This window comes from Scyliorhinus torazame, chromosome 5 (assembly GCF_047496885.1).
Source record: "Scyliorhinus torazame isolate Kashiwa2021f chromosome 5, sScyTor2.1, whole genome shotgun sequence".
Taxonomy (NCBI): domain Eukaryota; kingdom Metazoa; phylum Chordata; class Chondrichthyes; order Carcharhiniformes; family Scyliorhinidae; genus Scyliorhinus; species Scyliorhinus torazame.
The window spans coordinates 119,451,666-119,475,556 of NC_092711.1; the positions used below are offsets into that span (position 1 = coordinate 119,451,666).

General features: G+C 47.0%; 1 protein-coding gene across 8 annotated transcripts in view; it reads right to left on the bottom strand.

Moving 5' to 3' along the window:
• Positions 1-23,891, bottom strand: part of LOC140419627 (uncharacterized) — an 81,642-nt gene that overhangs the window by 54,607 nt on the left and 3,144 nt on the right. For 3 of the 8 annotated variants that reach the window (XR_011945913.1, XR_011945917.1, XR_011945920.1), the window contains exon 2: positions 23,222-23,327. The exons of 2 other annotated variants lie outside the window; for them this stretch is intronic. Coding sequence is in view for 2 of the 6 variants with exons in the window: in XM_072503550.1 (XP_072359651.1) it covers positions 7,527-7,598 (72 nt within the window). In the remaining 4 variants the exon portion in view is untranslated. Of the gene's footprint in view, positions 1-7,526; positions 7,813-16,484; positions 19,964-23,221; positions 23,328-23,891 lie in introns of those variants that run through there. 3 more of the 8 variants (XR_011945918.1, XM_072503553.1, XM_072503550.1) reach the window with 3 other exon arrangements.

The window sequence follows — 23,891 nt, forward strand, 5'->3', positions numbered from 1 at the left end:
GGCATCATTATCACGTTTAGGAGCCTCCGCACATTGGTGTTTAGCTGCCTGCCCTTTACAAATCCCGTATGGTCCTCGTGAATCACCCCCGGGACACACTCCTCGATCCTCGTAGCCAGCACTTTTGCCAGCAACATAGCATCCACGTTGAGGAGCGAGATCGGCCTGTACGACCCACATTGCAGTGGGTCCTTATCCCGCTTCAGGATCAAAGAGATCATCGCCTCCGACATTGTCGGGGGCAGGGTCCCCCCCTCCCTTGCCTCATTGAAAGTCCTCACCAGCAACGGGGCTAACAGGTCTATGTACTTCCTATAGAACTCAACCGGGAACCCATCCGGTCCCGGGGCCTTCCCTGCCTGCATGCTCCCCAGTCCTTTAACCAGTTCCTCCACCCCAATTGGCGCCCCCAAACCAGCCACCTCCTGCTCCTCCACCCTCGGGAACCTCAGTTGGTCCAAGAATCGTTGCATCCCCTCTTCCCCCGCTGGGGGCTGGGATCTGTACAGCTCCTCATGGAAGGCCTTGAATGCCCCATTTACTGTCACCGCACTCCGCACCGTAGTTCCCCTTCCATCCATCTCCCTCGCTGCCATCCTCTTGCAAAGCTGGTGTGCCAGCATCCGGCTCGCCTTCTCCCCATACTCATACGTCCCCCCCTGTGCTTTCCTCCACTGTGCCTCTGCCTTCCCTGTGGTCAACAGGTCGAACTCCGTCTGGAGACTTCGCCTCTCCCTGAGTAGTCCCTCTTCAGGGGCCTCTGCATATCTCCTGTCCACTCTTAAAATCTCCCCAACTAACCTCTCCCTTTCCCTGCCCTCTCTCTTCGCCCTATGAGCCCTGATGGAGATTAACTCTCCCCTGACCACCGCCTTCAGCGCCTCCCATACTACCCCCATCTGCACCTCCCCGTTGTCGTTGGCCTCCAAATATCTTTCAATGCACCCCCGCACCCCTCCTCATCTGCCAGCAGTCCCACATCCAACCGCCACAACGGGCAACGGGAGTTGGTCCCTTTCCTCTCCCAACTCCAGTTCCACCCAGTGCGGGACGTGGTCTGAAATGGCAATGGCCGAATACTCCGTTCCCTCCACTTTCGGGATCAGCGCCCTACCCAGAACAAAAAAATCTATCCGGGAGTAGGCTTTGTGGACGTGGGAGAAAAAATAAAATTCTCTGGCCAGAGGCCTGGCAAATCTCCACGGATCCACTCCCCCCATCTTGTCCATAAACCCCCTAAGCACCTTGGCCGCAGCCGACCTCTTTCCAGTCCTAGATCTGGAGCGATCCAGTGCTGGGTCCAACATCGTGTTAAAATCCCCACCCATTATCAAGCTTCCTACCTCCAGGTCCGGAATGTGCCCCAATATACGCTTCATGAATCCAGCATCGTCCCAGTTCGGGGCGTATACATTTACCAATACCACCCACGTCCACTGCAACCTACCGCTCACCAACACGTGTCGACCTCCATTGTCCACGACTATGTTCTTGGCCTTAAATGACACCCGCTTCCCCACCAGTATTGCCACCCCTCTGTTCTTCACATCCAGCCCCGAATGGAATACCTGTCCTACCCATCCCTTTCTTAACCTGACCTGGTCTGCCACCTTCAGATGTGTCTCCTGAAGCATGACCACGTCTGCCTTCAGTCCCTTTAGGTGCGCGAACACTCGGGCCCTCTTAACCGGCCCATTTAGGCCCCTCACATTCCACGTTTTCAGCCGGATTGGGGGGCTTCCCAACCACCTCTTCCGTTTTCAGTTCCCCCTCGGCCAATGCAGCAGCAACCCTATTTTCCCCCCTACCCCCGCTAGATCCGGATCTAGCTCTTTTGCTCCCCCCATAATACTTCCGTATGTCAGCTGACTCCTGCTGACCCCGGCTTCCCCTGCCTTCTCGTTGACCCCCCCCCCACCCCCCGTGTGGAAATCCCTCCTCCACTTGCGCTCCCCCCCCCCTCCAAGCCTCTTCTGGCCTTTCAAAATAGTGGTGTTGATCCTGAAATGTGACCCACAGTCGCGCTGGCTGCAGCATTCCGAATCTCACCCTCTTTCCATGCAGCACCTCCTTGGCCCGATTGAAACCAGCTCTCCTCTTTGCCACCTCCGTGCTCCAGTCCTGGTAGACTCGGATCACCGCATTCTCCCATCTACTGCTCCGCTCTTTCTTGGCCCATCTCAGGACACTCTCTCTATCCGCGAAACGATGGAACCTCACCACTATCGCCCTTGGCGGCTCGCCGGCCTTGGGTCTCCTCACCAGGACCCGGTGAGTCCCTTCTAGCTCCAGGGGGCTCAGAGAGGCCTCCGCACCCATCAGCGAATGGAGCATCGTGCTCACATACGCCCCGGCATCGGCCCCCTCCAGAGAGACCCAGAATCCGGAGATTCTTCCTCCTTGACCTGTTCTCCAGGTCCTCGAATCTTTCGGCCCACCTCTTGTGCAGCGCCTCGTGCGCCTCCATCTTCACCGCCAGGCCCAAGATCTCGTCCTCGTTCTCGTTGGTTTTTTCCCTCACCTCCCGGAGCTCTATCTCCTGGGCCTTCTGGGTCTCCTTCAGCCCCTCGATCGCCGTCAGCAGTGGCGCCAGCACCTCCTTTTTAAGCTCCTCCACGCAGCGCCTGAGAAACTCCTGCTGATCCGACCCCCATGCTGCTCGATCTCCGCCCTCCGCCATCTTGTTTTTCCCCCCTCATTTGTGCCGCTGCTCCAAAGCCACTTTTCCCCCCGCTCCACTTCTGGTCCCCTCCATACACGATGGAAGGGGGACCTTGCTCTCACCTTCCCACACGGGAATCGGTCGAAAAATTTCCGTTGGGGCTCCTCTGGAGAGCCCAAAAGTCCGTTCTAGCGGGAGCCACCGGAATGTGCGGCTTAGCTCTGCATCGCCGCAACGGAAGTTCTCAGATGGATAGATTCTCGATAAGCAAGGGGGTGAAAGGTATTGAGGTCGGCAGGAATGTGGAGTTGAGGTTAAAATTATTGAATGATGGAGCAGGTTCGAGGGGCCGACTCCTAGTTTGTGTGTATGGAGCAGGCTCGAGGGGCTGACTCCTAGTTTGTATGTAAGGAGCAGGGTTGAGGGGCCGAGTGGCCTGCTCCTAGTTTGTATGGATGCATGCAAATACAGCAGGCGGTAAAGAAGGCAAATGGTTTGTTGGCCTTCATAGTAAGAGGATTCGAGTCGAGGAGCAGGGATGTCTTGCTGCAAGATTGGTGGAGTAGTGGATGAGGTGGAGGGCTGTTGTAGGCTGCAAAGAGACATTGATAGGATGCAGAGCTGGGCCACAAAATGGCAGATGGAGTTTAACCCTGATAAGTGTGAGGTGATTCATTTTGGTAGGATAAATTTGAATGCGGATTACAGGGCAACGGCAGGGTTTGGAGGAATGTGGAGGTACAGAGAGATCTTGGGGTTCATGTCCACAGATCTCTGAAGGTTGCCACTCAAGTGGATAGAGCCGTGAAGAAGGCCTATAGTGTGTTAGCGTTTATTAACAGGGGGCTTGAGTTTAAGAGCTGTGGGGGTATGCTGCGACTGTACAGGACCCTGGTGAGACCACATTTAGAGTATTGTGTGCAGTTCTGGTCACCTCACTATAGGAAGGATGTGGAAGCATTGGAAAGGGAGCAAAGGAGATTTACCAGGATGCTGCCTGGTTTGGAGGGTAGGTCTTATGAGGAAAGGTTGAGGGAGCTAGGGCTTTTCTCTTTGGAGCGGAGGAGGATGAGAGGTGACTTAATAGAGGTTTATAAGATGATGAGGGGGATAGATAGAGTGGACGTTCAGAGACTATTTCCTCGGGTGGATGTAGCCGTTACAAGGGGGCTTAACTATAAGGTTCGGGGTGGGAGTTATAGAAGGGATTTTTGAGGTAGGTTCTTTGCTCAGAGAGTGGTTAGAGTGTGGAATGGACTGCCTTCTGTGATAGTGGAGTCGGACACTTCAGGAACTTTCAAGCGGTTATTGGCACATCGAGCACACCAGAATGACAGGGTGTGAGATAGCTTGATTTTGGTTTTGGACAAGGTGCGGCACAACATCGAAGGACCTGTTCTGTGCTGTACTGTTCTATGTTCTATTGTGTGTAGTATTGGTGTCCTTATCCGAGGAAAGATGATCTTGCTAAAGAGGAAGTGCTGCAAAGTTTTGCCAGACTGATTCCTGGAATGGGAGGGACTGGCGTATGAGAGATTGAATTAGTTAGGATTGTATTCGCTGCAGTTCAGAAGAATGAGGGGGAACCTCATAGAAACCAATAGAATGTGGGCTGCACGATGGTGCAGCGGTTAGCACTGTTGCCTCACGTCACCAAGGACATAAGTTCAATCCCAGGTCAAGGTCCATGTAAAGTTTGCGCATTCTCCCGGTGTCTGTGTGCATCTCACCCCCACAACCCAAAGATGTGCAGAGTAGGTAGATTGGCCATGCTAAAATTACCCCTTAATTGGGGAAAAAAGAATCGGACACTCTAAATTTATATTAAAAAAAAGAAACCGATAAAATTCTAACAGGGCAAGACAGAGTAGATTCGGCAAGGATGTTCCCGATGGTGGGTGTGTCCAGAACCCGGGGTCACAGTCTGAGTATGCGCGATAGCAAGGACAGCACGGTAGCACAAGTGGCTAGCACCGTGGCTTCACAGTGCCAAGGTCCCAGGTTCGATTCCCCGCTGAGTCACTGTCTGTGTGGAGTCTGCACGTTCTCGCCCTGTCTGCGTGGGTTTCCTCCGGGTGCTCCGGTTTCCTCCCACAGTCCAAAGATGTGCAGGTTAGGTGGATTTCCCTTAGTGTCCAAAAAGATTAGGAGGGGTTATTGGGATAGGGTGGAAGTGAGGACTTAAGTGAGTCGGTACAGACTTGTTGGGCCGAATGGCCTCCTTCTGCACTGTATGTTCTATGATAGACCATTTAGGACAGAGGTGAGGAGGAATCTCTTCACCCAGAGAATGGTGAGCCGATGGAATTCGTTGCCACAGGAAGTGATTGAGACCAAAATATTTCATGTTTTCAAGAAGCAGTTAGATACAGCACTTAGGATGAAGATGATCAAAGGATATGGAGGGAAAGCGGGGTTAGGCGATTGAGCCTAATCTGCTTATATCGTAATGAATGGTGGAGCAGGTTCGAAGGGCCAAATAGCCTCCTGCTCCTATTTTCTATGTTGCTCGGTATCTATGCAAGTAAATGGTACAGGAGGTATGAGGAAGAATGTTTTTACACAGCCAGTGGCAATTACCTAAACCTTGCTGCCTATGACGGAGTTTGGAAATAGACACCAATGAATGATTTTTTTTTAAATTGGATAGAAACCCGAGAGCAATAAAGCTGTTAGGATACAGAGATAGAGGAGAATGAGACCGACTGGATTGCTCCAGATAATAATAGTAATCTTTATTAGTATCACAAGTAGGCTTACATTAACACTGCAACGAAGTTCCTGTGAAAAGCCCCGAGTTGCCACATTCCTGCGCCAGTTTGGATACACGGACTGAGAATTCAGAATGACCAATTCACCTAGCAAGCACATCTTCCAGGACTTGTGGGAAAAAAACCGCAGCACCCGGAGGAAACCCACGCAGACACGGGGAGAACGTGCAGACTCCACACAGACAGTGACCCAAGCCAGGAAACAAACCCGGGTCCCTGGCGCTGTGAAGCAACCGTGTTAACCACTGTGCTACCATGCCAATTAGAGAGCTGGCATGGACTCAATGGACCTAATGCTTTTCTCTGTTCCATAATGACCGATTTTTTTGTGTAATCTAGTTTTGTAATTTAACCCCGAGGGGGGTTCAGATATCACTCAGGTAAACACTGATATCACTCAGGTGCTACACTCCCTCCGAGGCCATTCTATCCTTCCTCAGGTTTGTTGCCCAGAACTGAACACAGTTCTCCAGATTTGGTCTAACCAGGGTTTTCCAGTCACACTGGGAGGTGGGGGTCACTGGCTGGGCCAGCATTTATTGTTCATTCCAATTGCCCTTGAACTGTGTGTCTTGTGAGGCTATTTCAGGTGGCACGTTCAAGTCAACCACAACATTGCTGTGGATCTGGAGTCACGTGTAGGTCAGGCCATGGAAGGAGAGCAGATTTCCAAAAGGACATGAATGAACTAGATGGGTTTTTACAGCAATCCACAATGTCATCATTAGACTTTTAATTTGAGATTTTATTCAATTTCAATATCTGCCGTAGCCAGGTTTGATCCCAGATCCCGAGAGCATTAACCTGGGTCTCTGGATTATGAGCCCAGTAACAATACCATTACACCACTGCCGAGCCCTCAGAGACTTGGCAGAATGTGATGTCTAATAACTTCTCAAAATTATAAAGTAATTTATTTTTTCAAACAAATTCTGATAGCTCTTCAGTTTCTGGAAACATTTTGGTTGAAAGTGTTATATTTTAAAATAAAGATCTAGTCTTTACAACATAATTACCTAATACACTAATGATGATCAATGTTCACTACAGAATAATCATAAATGTAATTATTGTTTTTTGCTATGAAATCAATACATAATTAATATAGAAAAGGTACAGAAAGTGAAATGGCTGCAGGAAGCCAAGTGTTAGAGGTATAAAAGTGTTTTTTGCTATGAAATCACTACATAGTTAATATAGAAAAGGTACAGAAGGTGAAACGGCTGCAGGAGGTATATGTTAGAGGTATAAAAGGGCTTCCTTGATTTTGTTACTAATGACAGTGAATACACTATGAAGATAACAATTTTAAAACTAAATGTGATTACACATGCGTACTTACAGCATCTTACATTACAACAGTGAACATGTTTCAAAAGTACTCCATTGGTTTTAAAAGACTTCAGAAGGTCCAGTGGCAAGTTTTATAGAAATGTACATTTGTTCTAATAGTCTGCAAACTAGAATATACCCCTGTCTCTGGATCTGTAAAGACTTAATTACCTGCAAATGCTCGCATTCAAAGCCTTGTCTTGCTTTTTGACTTTGTCTGTATATATGTTTCTAGAACATACCACTTCATTCACCTGAGGAAGGAGCAGTGCTCCGAAAGCTAATGATTTGAAACAAACCTGTTGGACTTTAACCTGGTGTTGCAAGACGTCCATCAAATGGTCATTGGATAGACATATTGATGATAAGGGAATAGTGTAGATGGGCTTTAGATTGGTTTCACATGTCTGCCCAACATCGAGGACCGAAGGGCCTGTACTGCCCTGTAATGTTCTATAGTCGGATGATTCTGAAGGGTTTGCTCTAGCTCAGGGGGCGGGGCTGGAGGACTGACCGAGAGCGGCTGGTCCTCCAACCAATCAGAGTGAATGGGAGGCGGAGCAAAGCCGGGGCTCTCACTCACTCCGCATGCACCCCGCAGCACACTTCACTCACCCGGGCCTGTATCGGGGAAAAGCCCGAGCAGCTTTCGTCGCTTCAACTGCCGTACCCGAGCTTCGTATTCGGGGCTTGGGGCTACACAGAGTGTTTATCAAGCCTCCCGACCCATCAACCGTCTCTATCCATGCCTCATAACTCACCGAGCGGGATCTGACCAGGGGACGATTTCCATCCAACTGCCTGAATCCTGAACTGTCATCGGCACTGCGCATGCTCCAGCTCACGTGGGAGACCGGGCTCAGCCCCGCCCCTCATTCACTCCGATTGGTTGGAGGATCAGCCTTGGTCCCCAGTTACGCCCCTCTCTTCCTATTGGACCAGAGCTGCCGTCAATCACTCCCTGGCATTGTGAGCTGGAGCATGCGCAGTGCTGATGCTGAACTCGGCCCGGTGGAGGATCCAAACCCCAATAAGAAGTTTCCGGGCCCGGGTTTGCATCGAGCGGCGGGGCAGCTGCGGCCTGCTCCCGGTGACAGGCCTGAGTTAACGGCCGCCGTCTTTATAGAGGCTGCAAACCCGCAGGGGGCAAAACATCAGAGAGAGAGTTTGTTGTGAAACCAATGGGATTTTGTAAAACAGGAGGTCAGGGTTACAGTCAACAACAACAACTTCTATTTATATAACACCTTTAACATCATAAATCATCCCGGTCAACGTCACAGCAACATTATAAAACAAAGTGAGACACCCAGACACAAAAGGAGATATCAGGGCAGGTGACCAAAAACTTGGTCAAAGAGGTGAGTTTTAAAGAGTCTGAAAGGAGGTGAGTGAGGTGGAGACGGGGAGGTTTAGAGAGAGAATTCAGTGCTTGGGGCCGAGGGAACTTAAAACCATGGCGGAGTAATTGGAATCGGGAATGTACAAGAGTCCAGGATCAGCACAGGGCTAAATCGCTGGCTTTGAAAGCAGACCAAGGCAGGCCAGCAGCACGGTTCAATTCCCGTAACAGCCTCCCCGAACAGGCGCCGGAATGTGGCGACTAGGGGCTTTTCATAGTAACTTCATTTGAAGCCTACTTGTGACAATGAGCGATTTTCATTTCATATCTGCAGATATCCCAGGGGGTTGTGGGGCTGGAGGAGATTCCAGAGATAGGGAGAGACGAGGCCATGGAGGGATTTGAAAACAAGGATGAGAAATGACTGGGAGTGAATGCAAGTCTCGGAGCACAGGGATCATAGGGGAAAGGAACTTGCTGTGAATTAAGATATGGGTACCAGACTTTTGTATCGCTTGAAGTTTCCGGAGGTAGAATATGGGAGAGCAGCCAGGTGTGTGATGGAATTGTTAAATCGGGAGGTGACGATGGCATAACCGAGGTTTCAGCCCCAGGCGCACAGACACAGGAGAGAGGCCAGATAATGTAATGTAAGTGCAAACAGCTGGTCTTAGTGAGAGTACAGACATGAGTCCAAAGATGTGCTGGTTAGGTAGATTGGCTATGCTAAATTGCCTTAGTGTGCAAAAAAGGTTAGGTGGGGTTACGGGGTTAGGATGGGGGTGTGGGCTTAGGTAGGGTGCTGTTTCCAAGGGCCGGTGCAGACTCAATGGGCCGAATGGCCTCCTTCTGCACTGTAAATTCTATGAGTCAGAAGCTCATATTGGTATCGAATGTGAAACCAAGTTTTCAAAGAGACTGGCGAAGTCTCAGACTGTTGCCAGGGAGAGGGATAGAGTCGGTATGTCAGGAATGGAGATTGGAGCAGGGACCGAACAGTGGATTCTGTCTTCTCCATATTTGATTGAAGTTATTTAGTCAGCAGGAAGAGAACCAGAATGGACCCGGAGTCTGATATCCGGTATAACTTAGTTTGAGAGTGAGGAAGAACAAAGGAAACCCTGGAAGATTTGGAGACACAACCTTCGCGATTGCTCATTAAATCTCCACACAGTCAGTTCTGGACACAAGGTTAACATCTGTTATTCAGTCTGCTCAGTCAGGGTGATTCAGATTAACGTCTGTCACAAGTCATGAATGAAGTGACTTATAAAGCATATTCTTACCTCTAATTATATAACTTAGGTAAAAATGTACAGAAATAGTGATCTAATACTTTATTTGGATTTCAGCCCCAGGGAGGAGGGAGAGTGTGTGGGACGGGGATTTACAACTTTGGGGAAAGAAGAGAAAATAAATGTTCCCCAGAAACTGGAATTGTCTGTTCTGAATTTCTATCCTGTACTGATAGTGTGACCTTTGACAGGAAACACCAAATATCACATTAAGATCCGACAATGTCACTTAATTGATCAGGACCTGAATATCCTTCGACTATGAATGTGGAATGAAAAATATTTGTGAGAAAATATTTCAAACATCAGTGTGACTGGAAAAGCACCGAAACACACATGCACCTGAGTGAGTGTGTTCCAGTGAACTGATTGTGGAAAGTGCTTTAACCAGTTACAGCCTGAAGAAACACCACACCATTCACTAAGGGGAGAAACTATACAAGTGTTCTGTGTGAGGACGAAGCTTCACTTGACTGTCTAAAGAGGAAACGCACAAAGACACTGACTCCATGGAGACACCATGGAAACATGGAAGTTGGATGTTCAACAGTTTAATGAGAATTGAGCCAAAGGAGCAAAGGGTAAGTATCAGAGACACGATGAGCTCTGAAAGCGCATGATGGGAGATAGCAGGAAAAGAGGGGAAAGATGTGAGTTCAGAATTTGGACAAGACTTGCGAGGCAGTTTTACTGAGTGGTTTCGTGGAAGAGGAGCTGTAGAATCAGCTGTTCGGATTGTTTCAATGGGATGGGTTTTCCAGTCCTTCCTGCTGGCTGGATCTTCCAGTCCCACAGATCTCTCAGTCTGCTGTTCCGGTTCACTGGTTGTCTCATTGGGTTCGCTGTATGCCTCCTGGAAGAGAGGAAGAACTCCCGGAACCTCATTCGCCTGATGAATTCTCTGGAGCGGAAAAACTATGACATCATCTTTGCAGCCTCCAACATGTCATCGATGACGACGAACATCTTGCCAAGGCCATCCCCACACCCCCACTACTTGCTTTCAAACAACCGCGTAACCTCAAACAGACCATTGTTTTCAGAAAACTACCCAGTCTTCAGAACAGTGACCACGACACCACACAACCCTGCCATGGCAACCTCTGCAAGATGTGCCAGATCATCGACATGGGTACCACCATTACACGCGGGACCACCACCCACCAGGTACACCGTACATACTAGTGCGACTCGGCCAACATTGTCTACCTCATATGCTGCAGGAAAGTATGTCCTGAGGCGTGGTACATTGGCGAGACCATGCAGACGCTGTATGAAGTTACTGTGAAAAGCCCCTAGTCGCCACATTCTGGCGCCTCTTTGGGTAAGCTGGCACAGGAATTGAACCCAAGCTGCTGCCTTGTTCTGCATCACAAACTAGCTGTCTAGCCCACTGAGCAAAACCATCGCGCAACATTCGCCAAGCAGGAATGTTCCCTTCCAGTCGGGGAACACTTCAGCAGCCAAGATCTTCGGGTAAGGATTCCTCAAGGCAGCCTTCAGGACGCACGGCAATGCAGAATCGCTGAGCAGAAACTGATAGTCAAGTTCAGCACACATGACTACGGCCTCAACCGGGACCTTGGATTAATGTCGCATTCCATTCAGCCGCCACCATCTGGCCTGGGCTTACAAAATTCTACCAACTGTCCTGGCTTGAGACAATTCACACCTCTTTAACCTGTGATTATCCCTCTCTCCAGTCGCACCGCCTGGACCTGTAAAGACTTAAATTACCTGCAAAGACTCTCATTCAAAGTACCATCTCGCATCATTGAATTTTTCTATATATGTGGTTGTGGAACCCACATCTTCATTCACCTGTGGAAGGAGCAGCGCTCTGAAAGCTAGTGATTCGAAACAATTCTGATGGACTTTAACCTGGTGTTGTAAGACTTCTTATCGTGCCCACCCCAGTCCAACACCGGCATCGCCAAATCATAAATGGGAAGCAATTAGGGCGGCACGTGGCACAGTGGTTAGCGAGTTCGAATCCCAGCCCTGGGTCACTGTCCGTGTGGAGTTTGCACATTCTCCCCGTGTCTGCGTGGGTTTCACCCCCACAACCCAAAGATGTGCAAGTTAGATGGATTGGCTATGCTAAATTGCCCCGCCCAAAAAAAAATTTAAATTAAAAAAATTAAATGAGAAGCATTTAATGCTTCTGCCAGTTTCGAACCAGGCAACTTTCGCACGTTAGGTGAATGTGATGACTGCTACACTACAGAAACAGCTGGTAGTACAGTACCCAATGGCCCTGTGCAATGTTCAACTGCACAGTCTTGCTGCAACTTTCAATGGTTCAGCTGGGAGGCCAGGTCACTTATTACGTGAAGACAGCTGTTCCTTTAAAACAGATGTCTCAACTTGTAAGACCATAAGATACAGAACATATATTGAATTTTAGCATTTGTTCAGCAAACATCTAACGGAACAATGTTTTCTGTTCAATCATTAATGCATCATTCTTATCTTCCAACAGAAAATTTCCACCAATTTTACTCAATATGATTTGTTATTCCATGTTGAACCTCAGTATATTTATTTGTTATAGATGACTTCATTTTGAATTGAATAACTCTCGAGTCTTCACTCTGAAATATACACCATTGAATTGCAAACACGACTGACCAAGAAAAGAAAGCGTGTCACTGGGTAATGCTAATCCCATGAATCTTTGTTGAGTTTGACCACACTCAGCCTTTGAACAAAGTCAAATATAGTTAAATGGAAGTGAATTGAGAATTATGTGTTGCTGATATTTGACCCCTCTGTGTTTTGCTGTGAAACATTCTGCAGCCTAAATCCCATTCATGTATAAGAAAGGAGGGGTGACAGCAAATCCGCACTGAGGCTGGATTTCCTCATCTCCCTGAGTGGCTTTTCCTGTTTCTCCATCATTAAGGCCGAATCTTTCAAAAAGGTGATTCAGTTAAATCTCTGCTATTTCCTCTAATTCAATATGTTTCTGATGGTGATTAAAATCTTAATCTATGTCTACAAAGCCATTAACTTCTGTTGTGAACTGACCAAACTGCCAAGATCCGCACTTTGTTTTTTCATGTATGGAACGATCTGTCTGGACTGTACACAGAACAATACTTTTCACTGTACCTCGGGACACGTGACAATAAATCAATTCCAATCAAAGAAACAGTTTCGTACTAGTCTTCAGATTGAACAATGAGCCGCCTTAAAAATCATTCATTCACGGGAGGTGGGGTCACTGGCTGGACCAGCATTTACTGCTCATTCCAATTGCCCTTGAACTGCGTGTCTTGTGAGGCTATTTCAGAGGGCACTTACAAATCAACCACAACATTGCTGTGGATCTGGAGTCACGTGTAGGCCAGTAGCCAGATTCAATCCCAGATCCCCAGAGCATTAACCTGGGTCTCTGGATTACTAGCCCAGTAACAATACCATTACGCCACTGCCGAGCCCACATAGTCTTGGCAGAATATTATGTCTAGCAACTTGTCAAAATTATAAAGCAATTTATTTTTTCAAACAAATTGTGATAACTCTGCAGTTTCTGGAAACATTTTGGTTGATAATGTTACTTTTTTTAAATAAAGATCTAGTCTTTACAATATAATTGCCGAATACACCAATTCACTAATGATAATCAATGTTCACTACTGAATAATCATGAATTTAATTATTGTTTTTTGCTATGAAATCAATATATAGTTAATATAGAAAAGGTACAGAAGGCGAAATGGCTGCAAGAAGCCACATGTTCGAGGTATAAAAGGGCTTCCTTGACCTTGTTACTAATGACAGTGAATACACTGTGAAAATAACAATTTAAAACTAAATGTGATTACACATGCATACTTACAGCTTCCTACATTACAACAGTGAACATGATTGAAAAGTACTCTATTGGCTTTAAAACACTTCAGTAGGTTCAGTGGGAGTGAGGTTTTTTAGAAATGTACATTTGTTCCAACTGTTCGTAAATTAGGATATCTTACACTCGGTGTCCTCACCAGAATCATTGATAAAGATTGAGTCTTAATTTTGTGTAATAACCACGTCATTGACACCATTTTGAATATTCAGTGAAACTCCAGACACACCATATCCACAATTATTTGTTGTAAAACACAGCGAGTTGCGATTTGGAATACACGGTCTATAAATGGTGCTGGAATCTCATTGGACTGTAACTTCCAAAAAGAGATTTGATGCATTGTGAAAAATAAAACAAGATAGTTGAACTCTGGGATTAAATGGGTCGCTGTACAAAGAGCTGGCATGGGAAAAATGGGCCAAATAGTCTCCTCTGTGCTCCAGGAGCCTTGTGTACATGTAAAGGGAGTGGTAACGACCTGCAACCTACTGCCTATGAGGTAGGAGATGCAGAGATGACGGAAGGATTTCAATTGGAAATTGGACGGGCACTGAGAGAAATAAACCCACAGGGATTCGGGGAAAGAACGGGGCAATGGACAGACTGGCTTCCTCCACAGGGAGCCGACACGGTCCCAAAGGGCTGAATGGCCCCATTCCCCACCCTCCAGATGCTGTGATCTCAGGAGGGAAATTCAGCTGCTCCAGTCACTCCAACTAACTGGAGTCCCTCATCTCTGGTGCCATTCTTGTAAATGTCCTCTACACCCTCCCTAACAACTTCACATCTTTCCCAAAGTGTGGAGCCCATATATAGGGTTCCATTCCAGAGGGATAGAATTGAAAAGCACGGAGGAAATGTTCAACTCGATTAGAACCAGGGTTAGACTACACTGGGAGCACGGACAACATTGGTGATCTCCATTTAGAAAAAGGAAATAGAGGCACTGGAGAAGGTGCAACAAAGATGCATAATATATAGAACTGAGAGCATTTAACACTCAGGAAAGGCTGGGGCTGCTTTTTTCTGGAAAAGCGAAGACTGGTGGGTGACCTGGTGGAAGTCTTTGAGATTATGAAGGGATTCAATAATCCAACAGGAATTTCAGTAGAAACCTCTTTACGCAGCGAGTGATGAGAATGTGGAACTCAGGGGAAGGACGGGAGCCTCGGTGCGGTCCCCGATAAGAAATAACCATAGGTTTGTCCCGGGGAGAATGGATGGGGGATTTGGAGCATGGCAAAGAGCTGGGGTTGTGCAACTGAGAGATCTGTTCGTAGACGGGACGTTTGCGAGTCTGGGAGCGCTGACGGAAAAATATGGGTTGCCCCAAGGGAATGTATTTCGGTACATGCAACTGAGGGCTTTTGCGAGGCAACAGGTGAGGGAATTCCCGCAGCTCCCGACGCAGGAGGTTCAGGATAGAGTGATCTCAGGGACATGGGTGGGGGATGGTAGGGTGTCGGATATATACAGGGAAATGAGGGATGAGGGGGAGATCATGGTGGATGAGCTGAAGGGGAAATGGGAAGAAGAGCTGGGGGAAGAAATTGAGGAGGGGCTGTGGGCTGATGCCCTGCGTAGGGTAAACTCGTCGTCCTCGTGCGCCAGGCCTGTACGCCTGATACAATTCAAGGTTTTACACAGGGCGCATATGACCGGAGCACGGCTCAGTAAATTTTTCGGGGTAGAGGATAGGTGTGGGAGATGCTCGAGAAGCCCAGCAAACCACACCCACATGTTTTGGTCATGTCCGGCACTACATGGGTTCTGGGTGGGGGTGGCAAAGGTGCTTTCGAAGGTGGTGGGGGTCCGGGTCGAGCCAGGCTGGGGGTTGGCTATATTCGGGGTTGCAGAAGAGCCGGGAGTGCAGGAGGCGAAAGAGGCTGATGTCTTGGCCTTTGCGTCCCTAGTAGCCCGGCGAAGGATATTGCTTATGTGGAAGGAAGTCAAACCCCCGGGCGTGGAGACCTGGATAAATGACATGGCAGGGTTTATAAAACTAGAACGGATAAAGTTCGCACTAAGGGGTTCGGCCCAAGGGTTCACCAGGCGGTGGCAACCGTTCATTGACTACCTCGCAGAACGATAAAGGAAATGGGAAGGTAACAGCAGCAACCCAGGGGGGAGGGCCCGGGCGGGTCCTCAGGGGCGTTTTTGTATAAATATTTGTATTAGGCTATGTATATTGGATTGTTTGATTTTATTTTTGGAGAGTTATTATTTTTGATAGGGCAGTTGCCATTTAGTTTATATATTATTTATTTATTTGTTAAAAATGGCCACTGTTATTTATACTGTTTTATTGTTGTACGAAGGAAAACCTTTGTATTGTTTTGTTTGGCCAAAAATTTTTTGAATAAAATATATTTAAAAAAAAAAAAAAGAGAATGTGGAACTCACGACCACAGCGAGTGGTTGAGGTGAACAGCATGAATACATTGTACGTAAAGCTAGATACATACATGAGGGAGAAAGAATAGGAGATGCTGATGGGGGGAGATATAGAGGGGTGGGTGGAGGATGTGGAGCATAAATACTGACACAGATCATGGCTAACCTCAGTCGGTATGGGAATTTAACCTGTGGTGTTGGTGTCACTCAGCACAAATCAGCCATCCAGCCAACTGAGCGAACCATCCCCGTGTAAATCTGTAATAATTCCTTAAATATTAGTGACTGCCTGTCTCCCACCATACTATTTAATGTAGTTTCCCAGTGTACCTCAGACAGCTTGCCCCTAATACCCTGATAGTTTTATTCTGTGAGAAGCATTAAGATAAATTAGACAAAACAACCGTGTAACCACCTTAGACCATCTTCATGACAATGTGGCATGATTTTTGGGGTTTCCGAACAGAAAAGAGAATGAAACATCTTATACCCTCCAACAGAATTAACAAAATGCAGTCCTGGGATGTAATTGAGAACAGAAACAGTAACAGCAGAATCCAATCCCTGTAATCAGTTGTAAACTTGTTGGTGTCTCAGAAAGTGTGATGAGTTACGAAATCCCGTCGCACATTGAGAGCAGGTGAATGGCCTCTCCGCAGTATGAACTCCCTGGTGTGACTGCAGACGGCATAACCGAGTGAATCGCGCAAATAGACGTAAACGGGTGTGAGATAATTGGGATTATGGAGACATGGCTGCAGGGGTGGAAACTGAATATATTCAGTATTTAGGAAGGACAGACAAAAAGGAAAAGGCAGTGGAGTGGCAGTGCTGGTTAATAATAATAATCTTTATTCTTGTCACAAGTAGGCTTACATTAACACTGCAATGAAGTTACTGTGAAAATCCCCTAGTCGCCACACTCCGGCACCTGTTCAGGTATATTGAGGGAGAATTCGGAATGTCCAATTCACCTGTGAGCACATCTTTCGGGACTTGTTGGGAGAAAAGCGGAGCACCCGGAAGAAAACCAGTAGACACGGTGAGAACGTGCAGACTCTGCACAGACAGTGACCCAAGCCGAGAATCGAACCTGGGACCCTGGCGATGTGAAGCAACAGTTCTAACCACTGTGCTACCCATGTCGCCCATGGTTAGAGGAAAATAATACAATAGTGAGGAAGGATATTAGCTCTGACAATGTGGAATCTGTATGGGTAGAGCTGAGAAACACCAAGGGGCAAAATAATTAGTGGGCGTCGTATACAGACCCCAAACTGCAGTGGTGATGTTGGGAATGGCATAAAACAGGAAATTAGGCTGATTGGAAAAGTTTCTATAGGAATGTGAAGAGAAAATGATAGGTGAAGATAAATGTAGGTTCCTTACAGTCAGAAACAGGAGAATGTATAATAGGGAACAAAGAAATGGCTGAGCAAATAAATACATACTTAGGTTCTGTCACATACTTAGGTTCTGTCTTCACAAATGTGGGCACAAATCAGACACCAGAAACGTTGGGGAACACAGGATTTAGTGAGAGGGAGGAACTGAAGGAGATCAATATTAGTTAAGAAATAGTGTTGGGGAAATTGTTGAAGGCTGATAAATCCCCAGGGACTGATAATTTGCATCCCAAAGTACTTAAGGAAGTGGCTCTAAAAATAGTGGATGTATTGGTGGTCATCTTCCAGGATTCTATAGACTCTGGAATAGTTCCTGCAGATTGGAGGGTGGTTTATGTAATTCCACTATTTAAAAAGCGAGATAGAGAGAAAACAGGGAATTATAGACCAGTAAGCCTGACATTGGCAGTGGGGAAAATTCTAGAATCCATTATCAAAGATTTTATGGCAAAGCACTTAGAAACCAGTGGCAGGATCGGACAGAGTCAGCATGGATTTATGAAGGGGAAATCATGCTTGACAAATCTATTGGAATTCTTCGATGATGTAACTGGTAGAGTTGATGAGGGGGAGCCAGTGGATGTGGTATATTTGGACTTTCAGATGGCTTTCGAGAAAGACCCGCAGAAGAGATTAATGTGTAAAATTAAAGAACATGGGATTAGGGGTAGTGTATTGGGATGGATAAAAACTTGGTTGGCAGACAGGAAACAAAGAGTAGGAATTAATGGGTCTTTTTCAAGTAGGCAGACAGTGACTAGTGGGGTACCGCAGGGATCGGTGCTCAGACCCCAGATATTCACAAGATATAATAAGGATTTTAAAAAAATTTTGAAGTACCCAATTCCTTTTTGCCAATTAACGGGCAATTTAGCGTGGCCAATTCACCTACCCTGCACATCTTTGGGTTCTGGGGGTGAGACCCATGAAGACACTGAGAGAACCTGTCTCCACACGGATAATGACCCGGGGCTAGAATTGAACCCTGGTCCTCAATGCTGTGTGGCAGCAGTGCTAACCATTGCGCCACACTCTATATTAACAATTTAGATCAGAGAACAAAATGCAATATCTCCAAATTTTCAGATGACACCAGGTTGCGTGCGAGGGTGAGCTGTGATGAGGGTGCAGAGATCCTTCAGTGTGATTTGGACAAGTTGAGTGAGTGGGCAAATGAATGGCAGATACAGTATAATTTGGAGAAATGAGAGGTTATCCACCTTGGTAGCAAAAACAAGGCAGACTATTAGCTGAATGGCCATAAATTAGATGGGAAATGTGCAACGAGACCTGGGTATCCTCGTACACGAGTCACTGAAGGTAAACAAGCAGCTACAGCAGGCGGTAAAGGCGGCAAATTGTATGCTAGCCTTCATTCTGAGCGGATTTGAATATAGGAGCAGGGATATCTTGCTGCAATTATACAGGGCCTGGGCGAGGCCACACCTGGAATATTGTGTGCAGTTTTGGTCTCCTTATCTGAGGAAGGACGTTCTTGCTCTAGAGGAAGTGAAGAGCAGGTTTACCAGACTGATTCCTGGGATGGTGGGACTGATGTATGAGAGACTGAATCAGTTAGGATTGTATTCGCTGGAGTTCAGAAGAATGGGGGATCTCATAGAAACCGATAATATTCTAACAGGACTTGACAGGGTAGGTGCAGGAAAGATTTTCCCGATGGCGGGAGTGTACAGAAACAGAGGTCGCAGTCTGAGGATACGGGGTAGACCATTTAGGGCAGAGATGAGGAGAAATTTCTTCAACCAGAGAGTGGTGAGCCTGTGGAATTTGTTACCATGGGAAATAGTTGAGGCCAATACATTGTATGTTTTCAAGAAGCAGTTAGATATAGCACTTAGGGCGAAGGGAATCAAAGGGTACGGAGGGGAAAGCGGAATTAGGCTATTGAGTTGGACGATAAGCCATGATCATAATGAATGGCAGAGCAGTCGCAAAGGGCCAAATGGCCTCTTCCTGCTCCTATTTTCTATGTTTCTATGTAATCCCTTCCCACACTAAGAGCAGGTGAATGGCCTCTCCCCAGTGTGAACTCGCTGATGTCTCTGCAGGTTGGATAACTGAGTGAATCCCTTCCCACACTGAGAGCAGGTGAATGGCTTCTCCCCAGTGTGAACTCGCTGATGTTTCCGCAGGGTGGATGAATCAATAAATCCCTTCCCACACTGAGAGCAGGTGAATGGCCTCTCCCCAGTGTGAACTCGCTGATGTGTCTGCAGGGTGGATGAATCAATAAATCCCTTGCCACATCGCGAGCAGGTAAACGGCCTTTCCCCAGTGTGAACCCACTGGTGTAACTGCAGGGTGGATAACCGAGTGAATCCCTTCCCACACTGAGAGCAGGTGAACGGCCTCTTCCCAGTGTGAATTCGCTGGTGTGCCTGCAGGGTGGATAACTGAGCGAATCCCTTCTCACACTGAGAGCAGGTGAACGGCCTCTCCCCAGTGTGACTGCGTCGATGAATCTCCAGCTTAGATGGGACTCTGTATCCCTTCCCACAGTCCCCACATTTCCATGGTTTCTCCATGTTTTAGCTCTCCTCGTGTCTCTCCAGGTTGGACAGTCAGTGGAAACCTCGTCTACACACAGAACATGTGCACTGTCTCTCCTCGCTGTGAATGGTGTGATGTTTTTTTTCAGGCTGTGAACAAGTTGAAGCTCTTTCCAGTCAGTTCACTGGAACACTCTCACTCGGGTGTGTGTTGTGTGGAACTCTGTGCTTTTCGATTCACACTCACGGTTAAAATTTTTTGAAGCTGACAGATCGGACAAACATTTCTCCTTCTCGCCGATGATATTCAGATCGGAAGGAATCGAATGAGTTTGTCACATCGGGATGTGATGTTTGAGATTTCTGTCTATAATTCCTCCTCTTCCAATATCCTTTGAAAACAATTTACAAAAGTCATCATTGTTAGTACAGGATAGAAATTCAGAACAGACAATTCTCGTTCCTATTGAACATTATTTCCTCTCTCGTTCTCCAAAAGCTGTAAATCTCCATCCCACACAATCTCCCTCCATTCTCACTCTGCTGTATCTAATATTCACCCTCCCAATTCTCCTGACGGTGCTGATTCAGGCTGATTGACAGATTCAAGCTCAGCTCACTGTTTCCTGACCAGGACACAGAGATTATAACAGGTGCAAGAGTAGGCCATTCGGCCCACCGAGTCTGCTCAACCATTTAATGAGATCCTTGGCCGATCTACCTCAGCACCATTTTCCCCACACGATCCCCATATCCCTCGATCTCTTCAATATCTAGAAACCTATTAACATTTGTCTTGAACATACCTGATGACTGAGGCTGCGCATTCCTCTGGGGTAGAGAATTCCAAAGCTTCACCACATCCTCAAGTGAAGAGATTCCTCCTCATCTCAGCTTTCTCTCTATTTTCCTACCTGTTCCCCATAACCCTTAACTCCATTGTCAATAAAATATCTGTCAAACTTGTGCTTCAATATATTCAATGACCCCCAGATACAACTGGTCCCTGTGGAAGAGAAATCCAAAGACTAACAACCCTCTGAGGGAAGAGATGACTGGAAATCTATAACGTAGCTGCAGTCTTATATTACATGACGAGAAATAATATTCTGTTTACTTTATTACAGAACCGTAATAATATATCTAATCTGTACCATGTAACAATATGAGACATATCTCTGTCCATTATTAATTTACTGTCCACTGAAATGTCAGCCATCTCCTTGGGAACCCAGCCCTTTAATTGTGAACATTAGTAAAGAGACCATCCCTTTCAGACAGACAAATAAATATGTCAAGCTGAGGGAGAGACCGAGACCACAAGGGAGAACAACAAATCAGAGGTCTCTCCGATGGCAAGGAAGGAAACCCTGGCAGGTGGGCGGGGAGGATTCACAAAAACCCGCTGGAGGACACAAACCCCCAATAAGACCCATTGATTTTATTGTCAGTCTGCAGACAGGAGCTGGAGAACTGAACCCAGGCAGAGGAGAGGGAGGGAGAAAACTGGGAGCGGAGGAAAGAAATGGTGCAGAAGGGCAGCACAGTGACGCAGTAGTTAGCACTACTGTCTCACAGCGCCGAGTTCCCAGGTTTGATCCCAGCTCTGGTTCACTGTCCGTGTGCAGTTTGCACATTCTCCCCGCGTTTGCGTGTGTTTCTCCCCACAACCCAAAGATGTGCAGGGTAGGTGGATTGGCCACGCTAAACTGCCCCTTAATTGGAAAAAATGAATTGGGTACTCCAAATTTTAAAAAAAAGAAGAAATAGTGCAGATGGGTTTGGATTTCAGCCCAGGGAGGAGGGAGAGTGTGTGGGACGGGGATTTATAGCTTTGGGGGAACAAGAGAGGAAAAAATGTTCCAGAGAAACTAGAATTGTCTGTTCAGAATTTCTATCCTGGACTGACAGTGCTGACTTTTGTAAACTTCTTTTACAGGGGGTTAGAAGGGGAGGATTTACAGATGGAAACTCGAATCAAACTTCACAACAAGATTTAACAGAGTCACTCCATTCATCAGGACCCGAATATCATTGGCCTGTGAATGCGGAAGAAGAAATGTTTGTCTGGTCTGTCTGCGGGAAAAGATTTTCCAAGATCAGTGTGACTGCAAAAAAAACCGATACACACACGACTCGAGTGAGAATGTTCCAGTGAACTGACTGTGGAAAGAGCTTTAACCAGTGACACAGTCTGAAAAAACATCACACCATTCAGAGCGGGGAGAAACCCTACTCATGCTTCTGTGGAGACAAGGGCGCCACAATAGCACAGTGGGTAGCATTGTCGATTCACAGCGCCAGGGACCCGGGTTCGATTCCCGGCTGGGTCACTGTCTGTGCAGAGTCTGCACGTTCCACCCGTGTCTGTGTGGGTTTCCTCCGGGTGCTCCTGTTTCCTCCCACAAGTCCCAAAAAATATGCTTCTTTGGTGATTTGGACATTCTGAATTCTCCCCGAGTACCCGAACAGGCACCGGAGTGTGGAGACTAAGGGATTTTCTCAGTAACCATTGCAGTGTTAATGTAAGCCTATTTGTGACACTAATTAAGTTTATTATTCAGTTGATCATCAAACATGGAGAGGGACAATTGAGTCTAGTAATGGACTTCATTCTGAAGTATGTTTTATCCTCAAAGTGGGCAATATTATTGTTTTTATTGTCTTGTTGTCCTGAGAGGAGCTGCCCCGCCAGCAGTCAGCTGGTGAATGGGAGTGAGATGAGGGGGTGGGGGTGGTTTTGGATTCAGGTTGTGTGTCTAGGTGGGGTGTTGATGAAAAATGGGGGAGGGGGGTTAGTTTGCTGATGATGACTCTAAATTTGTTTTTGTTTTACTCTGAGGGTGTGCACGTGGCGGTCATCTTGGGTGGATCCTTGGCCTGTACTTTTTGAAGATTTGCTGGATAGTCCCTCACGGTGGAAATGGCTGATTCCGTGATGGGGACTGGTGCAGAGACCCTTGGTCCAGCTGGTCAACTGGAACGCAAGGGGATTGGGTGGACCAGTGAAGGTCAAGGGTTTTCGCTCACCTAAAGAATCGAAATGCCGGTGTGGTGTTCTTGCAGGAGACTCACTTGCGGGTTAGAGATCAGACCAGACTGCGGAGGGGTGAGCCAAGTGTTTCAGTCGGGCTTTGACAGAAGGGCTCGAGCTGCTGCAATTCTAATCAATAAACCGATCCCACTTTCGGTCACTAGGATCATTGCGGACACTAATGGGAGATACGTGGTGGTCAGTGGGTCATTGGCGGGTACATTGGTGGTGCTGGTGAATGGCTAAGCCCCTAACTGGGACGATGTGGCATTTGTAAAAAAAATTGTTGGGATCCATCCCAGACCTGGATACACATCAATCAATGCTTGGCGGAGACTTCACTTGTGTACTGGATCTGGAAATGGACTGGTCCAAGTCCATTCAACCGCGATAAATACACAATAACGGAGTGGAATCTGGACGGACCATCTGACATGACCCAGGCATCGGAAACGACAACAGCAAACCCGGAAAAAAGATAAATCAATCTGTTCCCATCAGTAGATTGTAAATAATTATGGGACACAGATTTAAGATTGTGAGCAAGATCTACAGGGGAGATATGAGGAAGAAATTTTAAACAGTGAGTGGTAATGATATGGAACTCAGTGCTTACACACAAATGTCGATAAACTCCAGGTTCTGATAACGCGAATGGTGCTGTCAGAATTGATGTGAGAATTGGTTGTGAATTTCCTGTCTGCGAATCCCTTTCTAAGTCCCTGTGAAGGAAGTTTACAGAGGCATCACTGTCAGTCCAGAAATAAAGTTCGGGAAAGATAAATATTTCTCCCGGTTTATATTTGCTGTGTGTAAATCCTCCTCTACTAATCCCCTGTAAAAGGAGTTTCCAAAATTAATCACTATCAGTCCAGGATAGAAATTCACCACATTCTCTCCTGCTGCTCCAGGATGACCGATCATACCGGCCGCTCCCCCTCTCTCCTCACCGATGCACACTGACCCTCTTGTCATCAGCAGTCCCCTGATTTGAGGGTGATGTTGACTCAGGGTTGTGAGTTTCTACCCTGGGTCTTCATGTGACTGAACAGAGCCGCAGAGCTTTGGACACATGGGACAGGACGTCCAATAAGACAGTGAAATCCGGAGAGCAGGATTGGCTTCCTTTTCTTTCCATCTCTGCCACCGCTTTGCATCATCAATAAAACATTGGGACTCAAAGGGTGAGGCAGTTTGGTGGGCAAGTTGTCTCCATTCTGAATAATGGGGAACAAGCTCCTCCCACTCACTGAAACATCGCCCGACAAAGATGACAAAAGCGCATG